General features: G+C 35.7%; 1 protein-coding gene across 3 annotated transcripts in view; it reads left to right on the top strand.

The window, feature by feature from the left end:
• Window positions 1-4,800, top strand: part of LOC115215645 (D-amino-acid oxidase-like) — a 58,016-nt gene extending 53,216 nt beyond the window's left edge. For 2 of the 3 annotated variants that reach the window (XM_036505871.1, XM_029784895.2), the window contains exon 11: window positions 1,980-4,800. In XM_036505871.1, coding sequence (XP_036361764.1) covers window positions 1,980-2,099 — 120 coding nt within the window. In that variant the 3' untranslated portion in view covers window positions 2,100-4,800. The remainder of the gene's footprint in view (window positions 1-1,979) is intronic. The other variant, XM_036505873.1, reaches the window with a different exon arrangement.
• The last annotated feature ends 16,445 nt before the right edge of the window (window positions 4,801-21,245 follow it).

Genomic DNA, 21,245 nt, shown 5'->3' on the forward strand with positions numbered 1-21,245 from the left:
ATCTAGGTTAGAAACCGGCTCTTTATTGGCATGAAATCTTGAAATAAAACTAAATAACGATTTACACACATGATGATCGTTGTCAACTTGTAGATGAGTGTGACCACTACTGACAAAACAATGCTTGTGCAAAATTTTAGGTCCAATAAGGCTTGCACAACACCACATAGACCCTCTCCCCTCTATTGACATTTTGCAGACACAAGCCAAAGCAAGATATCCAGTGCCAATAGGGATCACAGGCTCAATAATGTAGGAGTACAATGATCTCGAGTGCCAGCAAAAGATCCCCAAAATGTTCAATGTCATTCCCTGTTCATCTGGTTTTATATCAGAGTGACCTTCTCTTAAAGGTATGCTTTCACAAAAGCTGCCTTAACAGTTGGAAGAAGGCTGTCTGGGCCAAATGCTTCTTTTGGCTGTCTCCAGACATATACTTGGCCAGTGGTCAGAAATAAGGTAAAGGATGACTCGTCCGAGAAAATAACATTCTTCCACAGCACTAGGGACCAATTCTGTAAGTTTTTACTCCACTCTAAATGCTTTGCAACATTTGTTTTTGAAAGTAGTGGTTTTCTGATTGCAGCCCTCCCGCTTTGTGCAGCTCCCAGCAAACAGTTTTTGTGGCAACTGGGTTCTCGAGGTGGTCATTAAAATCTGCAGTAATTTTGGGAGCTGTGCTGTTGTGATCCTTTCTAACAATTTGCATAAGAGTCCGACAGTCCCTATCTAAAAGTTTTGGTTTTCGTCCAGAGTTTTGTTTCGACAAGGAGGTTTTTTCCTCTTTCTCAAAAGCTCTCATTACTTTCAAGACAGTACTTCTTGATACACCAAACATTTCAGCTGTTTTTGTTACGTTAGCACCTGCCATATGAGCACCGACAATTTGACCTCTTTGAAAGTCCAATAGATCTGTCATTTTAATGAATTTTACTTACTTTTTTTTTATGATATCTGAAAAGAAACAGCAATTTTAGCAAAGTATATTAAGCAACACTAATAATAAATCGAAAACATAAAAATAAACAAGCTTTTGACGGTTTTATAGATATTTCAAAATTATGATGCTATACTGCTAGGTGTTTCCATTATTTTGTCCAACCCCTGTATATAAAAGTAAAATCTTACTGTGGACAAAGCTGCATGGGATTCGATTATAAATAAAGAGATATAAAATACATCAAGTGAAGGATATCACCAACGAGTGAAAATTACGTAGGCACATGAGCAACAAGTACTGGACGAATTACCAAAAAATATACAATAAGAACAGGACATCACCAACAAGTGAAAAATACATAAACACATAATGAGAAATAAGTATGGGACAAAATACCAAGAGAAGTCTAATCCCTCCTCAGTAGTCGACTGTTAATTACTCCCTATTTTGAGCTTTCAACAACAATATAGGAAAACTTCATAAAATAGCAACATCCAGAAATTTTTTGAATATAAAATTTGCAGAGAGTTAGAGCTTCGAACAAACAAACAATAGTGTGGACGTACAGAGTAAACAATTGATGAAAACAAACATTAAGGGCCGTTAGGCCAAGACGCATTGTAATGGGTAATGTCTGGGAGAAATTTTGAAAGTGTATACAATAAATACAAGAGAAGAAAATAGTAGAAGAGAAAAATGTCGGAAGGCAAGAAAAAAAGGACGTCCAATTAAGTATGCGTCATGTCCAGAAAAGACAGGGGAGAGGAAAAAATGGTCTGTAGTCATGTGGGAACAAACAGACAGAGGACAAGGGGGTGCTTGAAGTAAATAAACAAAAAAAAGCTTGAAACTCACACGACCCCTATTATCAGCAGCTTTATTTACATTTTAATTAATTAATATTATCCCAAGCCACTTCTAGCAAGGCTACGCAACCCCAGTCAAGGCTTGCCCCCACCACCACTAAGGGATGGGAATACCTGCTATAGTAGAAAGCATTATATATATATATATATGTTGTTGTTTTCTCTCTGTTTAGGTCATTAACAACTATGGTCATGGTGGCTGTGGTCTGACAACTTTCGTTGGTTGTGCAAAAGATGTTGTGGCTATGATCAGAGAAGCTGGTGCAGCACCATGGTACAGTGCTAGACTTTAATGGTGTGAGTCATGGTTGGATTGTATTGAAACAGCATTGGCAATACACACACACATACATATATACACAGGCACACATACACACAAGCACATGTAGATATACACATACATAGACGAACACATATATACGTGGACCGTGCCCAGTCAATTCATCAACGGCAATTTGTCATTGCTTAATGTCCCCAGTCAATTCATCGAGATCATAGGCAAAATGGAAGAATGAATATCCGAATTAAAAAGGTTTGCTGTATTACATATTTATTTTTTCTTAAAATTTAAGATTGTATGCAATTACTTTTAGAAAAATAATTTTTTGGCTTGGATCATATTTTTCCATGACATTTTTTATGCGCAGGTTCATATCTCTGTATTTTTTTTTCTTTTGGCTTGGTTCAAAAGATCGCCTGGTACTGGCAAACCTTTCCTCACATTTAATTACATCAATAAGTTTCCAAATATTTCAATAACTAATATTCACTGTGCTTTTCAGTGCGCTGTGATAAGCTTCTAAACTATTTTTAGTACAAGCAATCCCTGTCATGCATCGATCCCAAACATTCCATATAGGTAATGGAAATGGAGGTTCAAGGCGTCACCTCCTTTGCCCTCTTCCTCTAGATGGTCCTATATGATTATTTTCAAAATAGGATACTAATGACTGAGGAATATCATCATCTACAAATTGTTCATATCCATCTACAACATCATCAACCGGCAGGAAGGCAAGGGCAACAAAACACCGCATTTTTAGACTGAAACTGTCATCTTCGTAATATCTACATTTTAGTTCTTCTTGCACAACATGCTTAAACACATTTGCACTTTTTTTTTTTTTTTGCTCAGGTCAAACACTTTAGTTTGACCCACATTTTGTCCTAAATGAAATAAGCAGCATGCCAAATTCAACCCAGGAAACGAGTCCAGAAATTCGTTATGAGCTGCTTTTTCGAAATCCATAATTACATTATCAGGACATTCATTCTGCAGTAATTCATTTATTTTGGCAAAACTTCTATATACGTGTCTTGACTTTTGTCGGAGAGCAATACGTACAATCGTGAGGCATTGAAATTGTCAGTTTGGATGTGAAGTATATACAACTGAAAAAATACACTAGAGCAACACTTAAATGTTCCATTTGCCGCCCAGTTCTTGCGCTGTTTTAACTGTCGAAGTGCTTCAACACTTGGAAATATTAGTATTCGTTTTGAATCTTCCCTCCCGCTGTCATACTGTAAAAACATTTCATCATTGTCAAGGTAGGAGTATTCATTTGGAATGGAAAACCCAACATTTGTAAGTGGGGTGGCAGGAGAATTAGAATCAACTTGCCTCCAACGTCTAATATTCATATTAAGCTGTGCAAACGGATGTATTAGCAACAATGTACAGTCATTTAAATTCTGAACTTCACAAACAATAATTGAGCAAGGAGCATCGTGAGATGAAATAGACTTTACTTTAATATTTGTAACTATTATCCTTGCATTTACCTCTGCAGCAGTTAAAGCATAGATCCCAATCTTCTTAAACTCCTTATAATTTTCATCTGTATGAAGTCTCACCTTGCACACACAATTTTTGCACCTCTAGTATTATCTTCAATCCATCTGCCTTCCGCTTATTTTTTGCATACATATAATTTTCTTGATCAACCACTTTAATTTTTTCCTTTCTCTGAAGTTATGATCCTGCAGGTAGCCATGTTGATGGGTAGATGTATTGAATAAATTTAATTCAATTTACTTGAAAATCTTTGTTCATAAACTATTCAGCGCAGATACTTGAGAGAGAGAGGCAGGGTTAAAGAAAGGAAAACAAAATATCTAAAACTGTCCAACGACAATTTTAATTCTAAATTGATTGTTCTAAACTTTCCCTCAAAAATAACATTTAAGAATCTTTTGAGACAAATTGGCCAGTGACGAATTGATCAACGACAAATTGACAAATTAACCAGCGACGAAGTAACCGGGGACGAATTGTCCTAGCACCTACATCGACACACATATACATAACACACACATGCGCTGATGACTAGATATACACATATACTCACAAATATTTAGTTACCTTAACACAATTTCCAAACAATTAATTTCATTTTTAAAGACAAAAAAAAAAGACTTAGTGTTTACATTTTTTTTCATGCAATTCAAAAAATCTAATTACAAATTATCAATAAGTTACTTATTCCTGAATCTGTATATTTAGTACTGATCTGGATTTAAACTCTGGAACTAAATTTCTGACCTAAGAATGGTAACAAAGCTAAAACTTTGATAAATTTCAATTGAAATAGTATTATATTTCTAACTTTTTAGTAGTTGTGAGAAAATGGACCATGATGTTGGGGTGCAGCTGATATATTGAAACTCTAAAAGAGGTAATTACAGCAGTGGATTAGCAGAATCGTTAGAGCAATAGAAAAATGGTTTGTGGTGTTACTTGAGGTTTTTTAGGTTCTGCATTCAAAACTTGCCACGGTTGACTTTACTTATCATTCCTCCAGAGTCTATAAAATAAAGTACTAATGAAGTACTGGGGGTTGATGCTACTGACTAACACCCTCCCCTCAAAATTGCAAGCCTTCTGCTTAAAATTGAAAGTATTAAAAACTGATAATTTCATTAATTTTGTAACACTTGATTTTGTTGTAATGAATTCTCTGAATAAATAAACAATATATTGCATTCAAATACTGACTGCCTTGTAATTGTTACTGTTGTTGTTATTGCTGCTTAGCCCCAGGTCATCCCTAATCAAGCAGATCTACAATTAAAGAAATTACATGGCTTTTGTCCTTGTTTTTATTGGGGTTTTTTCCAGAATTAAGTTATCTAATGTATCCTTTTTTTTAAGATAATGCAATGTGATTTGAGGTAGATTTGATAGCTATTTCTAGCATGGTGAGTAGCTATATATAAGCTCCTGTATTTAACTATGTTGTCTTCCATGAAACATGAATTGAATGCATATAACGCATTGAAAAGCTATTTGCATTCTACACTGCAACACTATATCCAAAACATACAGAAATAATAAAAGAATCATATGAGATAATGGAGGAAAAATAATAAAGATATGTATAAGGAAAAGCATTACACAAAAGATATGTATAAGGAAAAGCATTACACAAAATATATTTGCAAACGTCCAATGATATATCATCTTATAAGAAGGGAAAGTTACCAAAATCAAAATAGACAAACTCATACTGTAAATAATCAACGAAATAAAAAAAAACACACATACACTACAGGGTGGATACCCAACAGAAGAACACAACTTGCATTACACATACAACACACAATACAAACACTAATACAACAAAAGACTCAAGCCAAATCCCATAACAAAACATACTAATGTAGCACAATACCAGGAAGATTTCGTACCTCCCCAATAACAACAAAAAACACACACACACACAATGCTGCACACACCTCAGCAATACAAATTGTAGTATGTAATGCAGTAGAAATTTACCTGAAACTATCAAATTTCAAATGATTTGATAGTTTCAGGTAAATTTCAAATGATGTTGATGATGATGATAGTGATAATAAGAGGGGAAAAAAGCATCAGATGCATGATGATGCTCTCACGATAAACACACACACACGCATGAACATTACATGAGTTAATACATAAGCTCAAGTGATAACAGCATAAATGAGGCTGGACCTTTAAGGAAAGACCTCTCACTCAGTAGTGGTACAGTACAGATGCAGACTGACCTGTCATTATTCCAATACAGCATCAGCACATAATAGAGTAATGAGGAAGAAATGAACAAGTGAAGAGAACAGGGTAGCGATGCAGTACTACTCAGAAAGTGAACCCAAAGTAAGAGGTTACAGAAAATGTATGTTAGCATTTTGATTAAAGAAAGGTATGTTTGATGTAACAGAGCGCAGGTTAATACTATTTGGAGAAATACGTAGATGACAGAATTAAAGGTACAAGATATTGCAAGACAATTTAAAAAATGAATCATTGGGCAATAAACTGCACTTGCAAAGACTTGTTGAGTCAAGTGAAGTCACTGTAATGGCTGGTGACTGTACCACCTGATTGACACCCATGCCGGTGCACATAAAAAGCACCATTCAAGCATGGTCAATGCCAGTACCGCCTGACTGGGCCTCATGCCAGTGGCACGTAAACAGCACCCATTACACTCTCGGAGTGGTTGGTATTAGGAAGGGCATCCAGCTGTAGAAACTTTGCCAGATCAGATTGGAGCCTGGTACAGCCTTCTGGCTTGCCAGCCTTCAATCAAACCATCCAACCCATGCCAGCATGGAAAGTGGACGTTAAACAATGATGATGATGATGATGACTACCAATCAGGAAGGGAAAACTAACACCAGCATCTTAAATGAGGAAGATCAGAAGATTTTAGATGAATTGAAGGGAGTAATGAGTAAAGAAAAAAGAAAATGACTACAAACATTAAAAAGTGTTTAATAGAAGGGAGTTGCAAAAAAACAGATTCTGTTATCAGTAGAATTGATACTAGAAATATGGGTAACACTAACTTATTGATGTATGCAGGAAGAGTAGTAGTTACTAGCAGACTATGTATTGCACAAGGAAAGAATTGGAAGGAACAGATGTGAAAATGGAGTTTAGAAAAAAAAGATTTGAATAGAATAGAAGCCTGGAAAGAGAACGAGTTTAGAAACACATGATCTAAATCTTCTCTTGAGAAAAAATGCTTAGCCAAAGAGAAAAGATTTGGGATAGTCATGGAAGAGCTGAAAATGCATGTTATATCAAAAGCAAGTAAGCTTTCCAGATATCAGGAAAGAATAGACCAGTAAGAAGAAAGCACTGAAAATGGGAAACCTAATGCAGAAGAAGCTAGAGAGTTCTGGAGTGATATTTGGGATAAGTCAGTAAATTAAAATGGGGATGCATTTAAAGATAGTGAAAGAATAAGCAGTTAGTGAGAAGCAGCCAGATCTAAAACTAAATAATGCATTAATGAGTAAAGTGTTAGGAAGAATTCTGAATTGGAAGAGCCCAGAGCCAGATTTAGTTCCAAGGATACTGGTTAAAGAAATTTAGTAGCTTATATGAGAGACTGAAGGAACAACTTCAGGATTGCCTGGATGGAAGAGTAATACCAGATTGGATGACTAGATGGGGAACAGTATACCTTGTGAAAGACAAAAGCAAGAGCAATATAGCTAGCAGTTATAAACCAATCACTTGCTTACCATTAGTGTGGAATTTGTTAATAGGAAAGCATTTATGATCACATTGACAGCCAGAATTTACTTCTGGAAGAACAAAAAGTTTGCAGGAAGAAGGCTAGAGGAATGCATGATCGATTATATATAGACAAAGCAGTTCTAAATTAAGTGATAACTAGAAAGAAAAATTTAACAATAGTATGGACAGATTATAAGAAAGCCTATGACATGATTCCACACTCATGAGTATGTGAACGTTCAATTATATTCAGTATTGTAGACAACATAAGAAATCTAATTAGCTATAGCATGAAGAAATGGAAAGTAGATCTTTACTCATGTGATACAGCCTTAGGAAAAGTTAAAAAGGAAATAATGAGTCTCCCTGGAAAGAATTTTCCAAGGAGACTCATTAATCGCTTCAATATTTGTTATATGTTTAATCACCATCAGTTTAGTATTAAGAAAGGCAAAGGCAGATGATTGAAGATTTTTAGTAAGAATAAAAAAGAGATTCTTTACTTCAAACTGTAAGACTCTTCAGCAAAGATACAGGTATGGAATATGGCATAGATAAGTGCACAATATTAGTCATAAAAAACGTACAGGTAAATCAAAGGAAGAAAGTGTTAAACATGTAGTTAGTGAATGTAGTGTACTGGCACAGAAGGATTACAAGAAAAGACATGACAACCCATAGTGAATAAACTACTAGTAAAAAGCTAGGATTTGACCATACTGATAAGTGGTGTGAACATGACCTTGTAAAGTGCTAAGAAGAAAGAAATATAAGATGTGTGATTTTAACATTCAGACTGATAGAGTAATAGAAGCTAGAAGGCTTGATTTAGTATTAGTGGACAAAGAGAATAGAAAGTGCCAGGTAATTGACTTTACAGTCCCAAATGATATGAAAGTTAATATGAAAGAAAACATCAAAGTACCAGGACCTAGCCATTGAGTTTCAAAGGCTATGGAAATGGTGTGTAAATTGTATCCCTGTAGTTATAAGTGCATTAGGAACTATACCTAAAGATTTGAACTGATGGATAGGGGAAATAGATATAAAACCTGGTTTAATACACCTCTAGAAAACAGTATTATTAGGACAGCTATGATTCTTAGGAAGGTTCTTGGCATCTAAGGTTACTTGTTGTAAGCCAATGTTACAAATTTTTTTAGAACAGTCTACTCTGTTGATGATAATAATAATAACAATAATGAGCAATAAGGAAGAAAGGATGGCTAACAGTATTAGAGCTCGATGAGATTAGGAAGAGGGTGATGATCGAAAACATGGGGAGTGATGTAGAAGTAGATACAGAGAATGTTGACAATGCTGCACTTAATGAGAGTACCCGGGAGTAGTATAATGTCTGAAGCCCTGAGTGTAGAGAAGGAATAAATAATGAAGACAAAGGAGAATGATCAAAGACGTTACTAGTATCATTGAAGAAAACCTGGACATAGAAATAAATGGATTCAGGAAAGTAGATATAAATTTGCCCAGGGGGTTAAATTTTCAGGTGAATAAAATACTGAAAGAAATTAAGACATGATATAACAGGAACAAATAGATTGATTAAAGCCTCCATCATCTATTTAGGAAATAAAGTGGGCCTCGAACCAAACTGTAAGTGTAGCAATGAAGGAAAGGAACCTTGGTGGAAAAGAAGTATAAAACAATCAATGAACGAACTACAAAAACATATCAACATCTTGGAAAGAAAGAAAAAAGGTGAAATCAAGAGGGAGGAAAGATATAAGGAACAAGAACATAGATATAGGATAAAGAAAAGGGGGCTAAATGTAGATGAAACAAAGATTGCAGTCTAAAACAACAAAGATCAAGAGATATGGCCTAAGAATTGAAGAATATAAAATCAACAGATTGTTCCAACAAGACCAGAAAAGGGTTTATCAACAGCTGAATGGAAAGGTTAACAGCAATGAGAGACCAGATGCTGAAGAAAGTAGAAGGTTTTGGTGTAACACCAGGGATAATGGAAGAAAGCTTAACAAAGATGCTTAACAAAGAATTATTTCACCTATAGTCAGTCACTTTGGGCTCCGCACCCCATTGTTGAGCATTTTATCCATTTGCATGGCTATTCTTCTGTGAAGCGCTGGGAAATTTTTAAGCCAATATCCTTGTACCCCATCTGGGTCTGGGTATTTCCAGTTTGGGATCTTTGTTGTCTCTTCGGTTACCATTTCAGTCGTTATTCTAATATTACTGTTTCACTTCATATTTTTCCAATCTTAATAGTTGAAAGAATTAAGACCTCAGCAGGATTTACTAAATATATCCTTGTCACAAAATTTAAATAGGGTAAATGAAGAGATAGAGAAAGGGAAAGAGAGAGGAAGGAAGAAGAGTGAGGAGGATGGTGAGAGAAAGAGAGAAGGAGAGAAAGAAAGTAATGGAAGACCGTATTGTGAAACGAATTCCCATAACCTGTTGCGTAATTGGGAGTTATCTCCCATTAGTCGCTATATTTTCTAATTGTTTTACTAGAAATATTCTTGAATAACATCTTTTATTATGAGAAAACATGCACGACGTATTTCAGGAAAAGCTTTCGGGCAACTTTAACCGAGTAGGATTAAGTTGGGGTCTTTTTTTTTTTGTTTTGAGGAATTTTGTTATTTTTTAAATTCAGTATATATTTTAATGTTGATTTTATTCCTGCTCAGTGGTTAGAATTCAAATCGAACTACACAAATCTGTTTCCTCATGGACAACATTCTCTCAGAATCGAAGCGGGGCAATCCTTTGGTATTGGTACGGTCGAGAGTCACCAATTTGTAACGGCTGTATTACGATATCTGTTGGAGTCGGCAGTTAGCGATTGTAATGAGTGTTGCTGTTGCAGATGTTCAAGATGAAAGAAGAACAGTGATCGAAGTCGGAAAGAAATATTTCTTTACCGTTACTTTGTATATATCCAAAACCACGACGGTTTGGTATGTATAATTAGTTAGTGGAAAAGCATGCGAGGGAAAAAAAGAGTTAATTTCGGCCTGTATGTGTATACACGTTTTTATTGTAGCTAGTAAACTATAGATAGTGTTAGATAGAGAAAAGAAATTGAGCTAGTTAAAGTTATAGGGAAGTTGTCTCATAGTTGTAACCTTCTTTCTCCCTCTGGCCGTTTGGTCTCAAGTGGCTGCCTGCTTGCGACCATGACTCTGATTCCCCGTTCATTAACTCATGGTCGCTCTCCTTAAGTAATTTATTTTATTTGCCAATACATGGCTAATATAGAAGGGATAACACAAGGACAAAACAAAAACATTTAGGGACTGGGGTTATACATTGGTTAGTCTGAGTTATGGACGTCACCTTACTTGTGACCTCGCTCCAGATTTTCTTCATCTGAAGCTCCAGTCCAAACCGGACCCCGAGCAGTTTAACCGGCCCTCCATCCAACGTCTCACGCCGTATCCTGAGATAAAGTTGCTCATCTCAATTCTCCTTCCAGTATAGCTACTACGCAGAAAAAGGACACCTTCTTTTCCTCATTAAAGGAGGGAGGCGGTACAATCTTGGTGAGAGACTCAATCGATAACCGTACTCTTTCCGTTTCCGACGTCAGTAGTTCAACATAGGTTATCAGTTTCTCACAATGTACGAAGGTGTGCAAGACAGTTTCACTGACATGCTTACATCTCAGGCATGTAGCGGAGGTAAAAACACCATACCATGACAAACTTTCTCGAACTGGCAAGGCCGATAAGTAACACAACCAGAATAGGGATTTCTGAAGTTGTTCAGATAACTCGGCCCGAATATTCTTCCAAGCAGGTTGACAAGCTCTTCCCCATCGAAGCCTAGAGTCTCCCCGAGGACGTCGTCGGACATGTGCTCTACCAACCCGCTAAAAAAAAATCCGCAGTGGTAGCCCCGTTGCCGGTATTGCTCGTCCGGGAGAACAGAGCGAGTGCTTGTCTGCACTCCCTCTGCCATTCGCCCATTTTGGGCCTCCGCCTGATCCATGTGCCTATGGCCCGCAGAGACGTAGATTGTGGCAGGAAGAACTTGACATGTGGTGACCACACCCGTTTTCCATCTCAGCCTCAGCGCATACTTGCGCATCATCAGCCAAGGCATCCCTTACACTTAAACGGTTTCTGGCAGTAGACGGAGCGACTCACAAGTGGTGGTTTCCCACTCCACAAAATGCAGAAAAGGATCCGTTCCAGCTTGGTCAAGACACAACGCTTAGGCGATAGATTATCACAGATGCTATAAACACCTGTGCACCCTCGCCCCTCACTAGCAAGGATAACGTCCTCCCAGACCAGGTCTGGGTTATGGCCGTCACCTTGCTTGTGATCTCGCTCCAGTTTTTCTTCATCTGGAGATCCAGTCCAAACAAGACCCCGAGCAGTTCAACCAGACCCTCCGTCCAACGTCCCACAACGCTATTAAGAGGCATGGATTTGCCCCTCCCGGTGCCGAGTTGCAAGCCGACTAATTTTTCCTGGTTAACTTTTGCTCCTGTCACCACTTCGTATTTTTTAATGGCGTCTTCTACACGTCGCTCCTCTACCATAACATAGATCACGCGGGTCTTCTCCCATGACCTCCAACCTCCACATCAGTGGCTCAAGAGCTAATACATACAGAAGCGGAGACAAGGAGCAGCCCTAGCGAACTGAGCAATCGATCGCAGACGGCTTTGAGAAGAAACCGTTCACCCAGACGACTGAGTCGATGTCGCTATACATAGCACTGATCCATCTACGGAAAGACGAGCCCAGTCCGACCACCCGGAGGGCTGCTGCCCGATATCGATGGTCAACCCTATCGAATGCCTTAGACTGGTCTAAATTCACCAATGCCCCACCTTTGCCAGAAATTTTGCCCACCCAACCTACAGTGTAGCGTATGAGGTGACGTTTGTCGTGTATTTGTCTTACTTAGGGTGGCACATGTCTGTGCCTCTCCCACCAGATTGCCAACGACAAGCCTCACTCTCTTGGCTAACACCTTAGCCAAAATCTTTAACTCCGTGTTTAGCAGAGTTATGGGTCTAAAATTACTAATCTCATTCCCCTTTCTCGGCTCCTTCCTGATCAGTGTTACTACTCCTCAGCTCACAGATTTGGGAATTCTCCCGTTCTGCTGCCACCTTGCGTATACACCGGCCAGTATGTTCCCGAACAAGTCTAGCATACTCTTATAAAATTCATAAGGAAGATTATCCAGTCCCGGCAACTTGTCCCCGGGGCACTGCCAAAGCACCTCTATGACCTCTGCAGCTGTGATCGGCCCTTCATAGCACCACGCCTTACATGCTGAGAGACACAGGCCGCCGACCAGGAAATCCCGAAGGACATCCCCATGGTCTAGCATCCAAAAAATATAAAGCAAAACCTAATCACTTGTAACATTTTGTTCCTTCTAAACTAAATCATATTTAATTAGTCATTCCCAACATGTTTGATTATCTCCCTTATACCGGAAAAATCCCTGAATACCTTCCCCTGCCTGGAACTCCATATTTCACAACAGTGAAGACATGACACGATGTAGGTAAAGAAATTTGAGAAATTGGAAAAGAAAATACGAAACCGGTTATTTCTCCAAAAACTATGTTACTACACGCGAAATTTTATAACATTTTTCTAACATAACGATTTAAATATATTCTTTAACCATATAACACAAGTCTTCTGTAATTTTTTCACTCTTTTTTTATTTTACATATATATGTATGTATGTATGTATGTATGTATGTATGTATATATATATATATATATATATATATATATATATATATATATATATATATATATATATATATATATATATATATATATATATATATATTTATATATATATACTAGCAGAGATACCCGGTTTTGCTTGGGATTAAAATAGCATAGTTTTTTTTATTGTTTTACTTGTTTCGGTCATGTGACTGCGGCCATGCTGGAGCACCTTCGTTGATCAAACAAATTAACCACATGATTTATTCTTTGTACACACACACACACACACACACACACACACACACACACACACACACACATGCAAATATACACAGATATACGACAGTCTTCTTTCAGTTTCTGTGTACGAAATCCACTCACAAGGCTTTGGCGGCACTTCTATGACCTCTGCAGCTGTGATCGGCCCTTCATAGGTCATGTATGAAATTTGGGTACTTTTTGGTTATTTCACCCCATTAAAAAATTGGGTTATCTCCCCTAGTTTTATGAGAAATATCGGCAGCTTTGGTTATCTCCCTCAATTAAAAAATTATTTAATCCCCAATAAACAAAAAAAGGTGAAAAACTTAATAAACATAAAAACTGAAAAAATTAAACATCTTATTGAATCTGATAACATTTTTATAACAAAACATACAATGCCTATTGAAGAGGCTAAACGTCAACAATGTGTTGAAGTATTGAATCAAAAAGATCTAACTCTTTTAATCTAATCTCTTGTCGTCACTTAAACTCAATTTTTTAGAGGGGAGATAACTCAAATTTTTAAGAGTTGGGTGAGATAACCAAAAAGGACCTAAATGTATAGCAAGGTATATTTGACAGCTGTTCATTATTATATTTTGACAATCTTTATTTTTTGTTAGAAAGCTGACACATCTATGGCTTTATTCTAACATATATTGTTCTTTATAAAGTATTTACAAATCGTTTTTTGCTGTTTTGTTTAGAGATGGATAAGTTGGAAATTCGTACAGCCTTGAAATATGAGCTCTTTCTTGGAAATACAGCATCACAAACAGCTCGGAATATTTATGGAGTATTTCATTCTAATGTTATTACACAGTAAACAGTATCAAATCGGTTCGCAAAATTTCGTTCTGGTAACTTTAGCCTCACAAATGAGCAATGTGGTCGACCAGAAACAAAGGTGGATAATGATGAACTGAAAGCCACCGTCGAGTCAGATCCATTTCAAAGTGCCCGTGAATTATCGTTGTTGTTTGGTGTTAGCAAGCAAACGATATTGACTCAACTAGTTCAAATCAGTAAAGTGAAAAAGTTGGATAAGTGGTATCCACTTGAACTCAATGAAAATCGGAAACAGCAATGTTTGGAAGCCTGCATTAAGCTATTTTCTCGTCACAAAAATGAATCCTTTTTGACTCGAATTGTAATATGTGATGAGAAATGGATCCAACTGTAAACATTCAGCACAATGGTTGGACAAAGACGAGTCATCGAAACACAGTCCAAAAAGCAATATTCATCAAAAGAAGCTGATGGTGTGCATTTGGTAGTCTGGGCACAGGTGTGATCCATTATGATTTCATTAAACTTGATTCATCAATCACGGTCGAAGTATACTGCAACGAATGGATCAAATGATGCAGAAACTTACAAAAAATGGCCTAGATTAGTCAACAGATCCACTCCTATTTTCTTGCAAGACAATGCCAGACCACACATCGCAAAAATGACATTGGCGAAACTACAGAAGTTGGAGTTTGAAGTTCTCCATCATCCACCATACTCACCTGATCTTTTCTCCACTGACGATCACTTCTCTCAGAATTGGGAAAACTTTTTGATAGGAAAGAAAATTTAATTCCGATGATGCTGTAAAACAGGCCTTCCAAGATTTTATTGACTCTAGATTCTGGACAAACCACCACTGAAATGGCAAAAGTGTATTGACAATATGGGTGCATACTTTGATGAATAAAACTATTCCTTGCATTTATAAAACATTAGCAAAGCTTTTTGCTATGACTGTCCTGAAATGCAATGATATATCTATCTTAACAATACTAAAACTCTAGAGATGTTTGTGTGTACCTGAAATATCTCAGTAATAGTATATTTTATCTTAATGTTGCTTTGTTTGTTTGTTTTTTTGCCTATTTATTTTCATATCTGCCTTTGGCAGTGCAGTACAAATTTTTGTGATATTTGGACCTCTATTTATTAATGAAAACGATTAAATCCAATTTTTGTTCATTACTTCTTGATGAAAAAATACATAGCCTCCATGACATCAACACACATATATAATGAATGTCATGGTATGTCAATCAGCACAAATACACGTCCGCTATCCGTGACATATACACACACATAGTCTTCGCGCTCTCTAAGAAAAAACTTTGACTTTTTGAATTTCACAATATTTTCATCATTTAGAAATATTTTTAACTGAATGTGATTTCAAAAATGTAAATTGTTTGTAAAGTAAGTACCTATATTTTAGTTTTCTTTAAACAAACAATATTTTAATGTTTTTTTTAAAATGGATCTTTCACTTGTCATCCGGAGTTCATTAATTTCCATAAAAAAAATTATCTATTAACTTTCGTTTTAAAGTGAAAGAGGAGAAAGTGAAAGATGTATGTACGTGTATATGAGACGGACATTTGTGTGTGAAAGAGAGAGAAAAAAAGAGAGAGGAAGAGAGAGTGGAAGGGAAAGAGAGGTAGAAAAAGATGGAGAGAGAGAAAGAGAGAGAGTGAGTAAAGGGGTGTGTTATGTATACATACGTACATCAATACATGTGTATATGTCTTTTTGTAAGTATGCATGTGTGTGTGTGTGTGTGAGAGAGTGAGTGAGTGAACATGTGTATTCTCATGTATGTGTAAGTGGCATTCCCTCTCTCTTTCTCTCTCTCTAATCACACACACACACACATCCATTTCATATACACATTCATACATCTTTCACCTTCTCCTCTCTTTCACTTTAAAACAAAAGTAAATAAATAAAAAAAAAATTACGGAAATTAACGAACAAAACCAGCTGCCATTCCTGCTACTGCAGTGGTAGCTGGAAAAGCTACTACTGCTATAAGGATCAGATACCACCTCAGTCTCATAAATGATCCCCCTTCGATTTCACATTGGCCTCCCAACAGGCATCTGCTGTAGTCCCTGCATGTGCATCCCACCTCTGCACGTGGCCTAGGGGTGTTAACAAAAATTCTCTTAATATTGGGGGCACAGCTAAAAGAGACTCTTAGTTTGTGTCTGTTGAATATACATTCATACCTATGTGACTGTGAAAAGTGCTTATCTACTAGTCTAAAGAATATCCTACCTACACACATATTTTTACATTAAGATGGGGAGAACCAAATGAAATTTTGGTGATACTTCCTTCTATGGGTGTTAGGGCTGAGCATGTAGAAGATGTGATCCTTAAACCCACTAGCAGCTAGGGTCTCATTATAGTTGGGGGCTGCTGCATCAAAAATTTCTTGGCTAGAGAAAAGCTTGAGACCCTCTTGCTGAAACCGTTCACCAGGTTTTTTAACATGATGGGCAGTTGGAAGGAGCCTGTGTTGATATATGCCTACCTCTCATTTGGCTTGTGGTAAGGCCTGTATACACCAGATCCCAAGTTGAGCATAATGTCTAAGAAGTCTGCAGTGGTGAGGTTGGTCTTGATTGTAATTTTCAGTCCCAAGAAGTTATAGGTTCTAATCAGATCTTTCCTAAGCCTAACTCGGTAGGGTGTGCCCATTAGCCCCTCTAGAGATAGCCAGGGTATCATCTATGTAGAGATCAAAGAGGACAGAGGGCAATTTCTTCTCTAGCATATCCAGGATATACAGCCCAATGAAGTTGCATACATCAGTGCTGTCGTAGGCCCCCATTGCTACATCAAAAGAGCCCATAGAGACAGTTTGCTTGACCCATGTTGAACTTTTATTGAACAGTACCATTTTCCTGGCATCCATGATGATATCTATGTCCCTATAGCTAATGTCAATGAAGTCCCTGATGAAGGAAAATGCCTTGATCAGTAACCCTTTCTATATAGATGGGAAGAAAATTGACTATGTTGAACTGGGTAAATCTTGCTCTACCCCTCTCTGAGTATTAGACCAGTCACTTTATTTGTACTATGCCATAGGGAGAGGTTGGTAGTTCTTATATCATTGTTGATGTTCTCCAGTATGTGCTTGCTCACCAGACCGATCTCAAATTTATCCACATTGATCAGGTGGCACTTGGGGTTCAAGGCAAAATTCAGTTTATGGTCTTTGATAGTGATGAAGGCATTCCTTTTGGCTAAAATTTCTACCCTATCTGTTATATCTAAGTTATTGGCTAACTGTTTGGCTTCACTCTTGATGTAGTATGTGTCTATATATATATATAATGTGATTTAACGTATTACATATAATTTAATTCAAGAATTAGTTTTAAGACAAAACATTATTTAATAATTAGATGGTATATTTATTACGTAGTATTACATTTAAGTAAATGAATTTTATATTAATTGATTTTTGGTCAACTACATTATTGAATAAAATATTAAATTTATAGATACTACATATATATTAATAATATAGTTAGTTTATCTAATAGGTGTGTATATATTTGAACCATTTCCTATTTTTAATTCCAATATTTATAGCTTGTACTAACATTATGTATATTACTTAATGTTAAGGTTTTTAATATAAATTACTTAATGAGTATAAGACTTTATTTAGATGTTTATTAAATAAATAAATTAATTAATTAATAATTTAATTTAATGTATATAGTTTAAATTATAGTATTTAGTTTTCACTTGATGTATATTTTGTATCTTATATATATGTGTTTTAAATATTTTAATTAATTGTATCATATTTTTTAAACAAAAATATTATTTGTTAAGATATTTTGTATTTTACAAGATTATATACGTATATTCATTAATTTATCTAATTAATTGTTTTATTATTGTTGTTATCTTTAACCTGAAGAGTGGCTATATTTATATTGAAGTGATTTTACTACTACTACTATTATTTTTACTATTATCATTTCTTAAATATAGCCACGAAACACGTGTCGTTATTCTACCAAATATATACGTTTTATTTATTTAATTATTATTTTGCACATTACTTAATCATCGTTATATGTTTTATCTTATATTTAATCTTTCTATAATATGTAATTTTTCTAAATGGTATAATTTAATTTTTCCTTATTGAATTGATAAAAGGTGGTTTTTTTCTAATATATATATATATATATATATATTATATTATATTTTGTGAAATTTGATTTAGTATTTCTAAATTGAATTTTTCCATGTAAGTTTGGAATAATATTCCTTCATATTATTATTATTATTATTATTATTATTATTATTATTATTATTATTATTATTATTATTATTATTATATATATATATATTCACTGCTGTACTATTCTGGCTCAGCACATTGGTTGAGGACATTCAATTTGAATTCTTGGTGTATAAAGATGGAACTAAATGCACACGTGTTTACTTTGTGTTTTCATTATGTATTAAAGTTTCATAATTATACATTTTCGAGTGACTCTACTGATGAGCCTCAGATGGATAATTAATCAATTAATTGATTTATTTGATCATTAATGGTGAAACTCTAGGGTATAGAGTTAACTCAGATTTTTATTTATTCAAGTGTCCTGCTTGCTTACAAGCAATGTGCCATAAATAAGAATGTTTTTTTATGGTTTGGGATCTGACTGCCCTTTTTAGCATGTAAGAAGTCCACATGGTGGTCTTCTCTCCGTGCATAAATTTTTATACACTCTTATATTTTAAAAATATTTATGTCTTCTGATTTTTATTACACATGCTAACCACTTGTAATAAATTACTATTTTAATAATTTTTTACCCTTGTGTGTGTGTATATATATATATATACATATATATATAATATATATATATATATATATATATATAATCATCATCTAACATTCATTTTCTATGCTGGTATGTGTTGGATGGTTTGACAAAATCAGGCAAGCGGCAGAGCTATATCAAACTCCAGTATCAGCTTTGACATAGTTTCTTCAGCTAGATACCCTTCCTAACACCAATCACTTTATAATGTATGCTGGATGTATTTTTTGTACTAGTGGCACTAGTGAGGTCCCCAGGAAACTTGCAGGATGAGAATAAAACAGAAAAAAGGAAAAGGGGAAAAATACCAACTAAGCAGGGGAGAGCTTTTGAGGGGAGTAGTGGTTTTATGCCAGGAGTTAAAAAACTAAAGTATTGTAGTTGGTTAATCCCAGGTGTCTTGATATATAGGAGATACAAGGCTACCCTGCATTATAGAAGAGTGGATGGGAGTTACTGCAAGAGATAGTGATAGTGAAATACTAGAGTATCTCAAGGTACAATGTGAGTATAAAAGAGGATACAGACAATGAATTAAAGGTAGAAGGATAGTTTCAGAAGTGTATGAAGGGAGAGTAATAAATGGTTAGAAATGGGGTCAAGGTGAAATGTAGTGAGTGATGAATAAGAGTGGATGCAGTTGATAGGAAATACCCATATGGAGGGTGGTAATGTGGGAGACATAGAACTGGCTGAGGAAGGAGAATAGGTCAACAAGCTGGGTGTGATGTGTAAGGTGGAGAGAATGGTAGGAAGAGAGGTGTAGAAGGACATAAGTCTGTAGTAGGTAAGGTGTTTATGGGCAACATGAGAGTATGTGGAGATTGAAAGCAGAAATAATGAGAGGTGTTAGGTTATAAAGTATGGCAGAGGAAAAAAAGCAATGGTTGAGAGCACAGATATCAGCAGCAACATTTAATGTCCACATTCCATGCTGGCAAGCCAGAAAACTGTGCCAAGCTCTACCATCTGCTTTGGCATAATTTATACAGCTAGTTATATATATATATATATGTATATATATATATAGCATCATCATCATCATTTAACATCCGCTTTCCATGGTAGCATGGGTTGGACGATTTGACAGAGGTCTGGCGAACCAGATGGCTGCACCAGACTCCAATCTGATCTGCTTTTCAGTTTGGCTGCCAAATTTTGAAAATTCAAAGTTTATTGAAATTTTTTTAATTTGGTACATTAATGTAGTTTTCCAAACTGAATCTCAAGAGATATTTTACTTTTTCCAGAAAAATTTTTTTTTTAGGTTATAGAGGTTTAAATTTTAATAATTTTCACAGGATTTGGAAGCCGTAATATAGTGTGACAGCACATGTCAACTATAAACAAATTAAATTCTCTATTTTTTGGAATTTTCAGAAAATTTTTGTGAATTTGTATTCTGCACATGGGAATTCATGCGATTATCCAAAAATTTAACAAAAAATTTTTTGGTGCGTGATTTAAGGCATATTTGACTATTATTTTTAGCACACGACCACCTTTTTGTCAACACGTGCTGTCTCACAGACAAAAGAGTTTGCATGCTTGTTACAATGGAAACAGGCATAAGTGAGTCCTGTGGCTTAGAATTGGCTAAAATTACCATAATTACACAAAGTTTTCAAATAACTCTTTATTTATTGATTTATTGCAAAAATGAATTTCAAAGCAGTGATTAGCATACAAAATCATATCATTACACCAAATATGAAATCAATTCAAGCAGGACTTGAAGACATTGAAAATTGGCAGTCAAACAGAAAAGATCCCTTTAAGCTTATAAAATATTATTATTATTTACAGATATATGATATGATATATGATATATATATATATATACATATATATATACATACATTGGCACTTGTGCCCCATGCTAGTGGGGTGCTAAAAGCACCATCTGAGCGTGATCGTTGCCAGAGCGTCTAACTGGCTTTCGTGCCGGTGGCACGTGAAAAACATTCGAGTGAGGTCATTGCCAGTACTGCCTGACTGGCCCCCATGCCGGTGGCACATAAAAGCACCCACTACATTCTCGGAGTGGTTGGCGTTAGGAAGGGCATCCAGCTGTAGAAACTCTGCCATATCAAGATTGGAACTTGGTGCAGCCATCTGGTTCGCCAGTCCTCAGTAAAATCATCCAATCCATGCTAGCATGGAAAACGGACGTTAAACGATGATGATGATGATGATGATATATATATATATATATATATATATATATATATATATATAACAAAACAAAACAAATAATGAGAGACTATCAATCCAGGCAAAATACTTTCTTTTTCTTCATTCCAA

The sequence above is a fragment of the Octopus sinensis genome, linkage group LG9 (assembly GCF_006345805.1).
Source record: "Octopus sinensis linkage group LG9, ASM634580v1, whole genome shotgun sequence".
Taxonomy (NCBI): domain Eukaryota; kingdom Metazoa; phylum Mollusca; class Cephalopoda; order Octopoda; family Octopodidae; genus Octopus; species Octopus sinensis.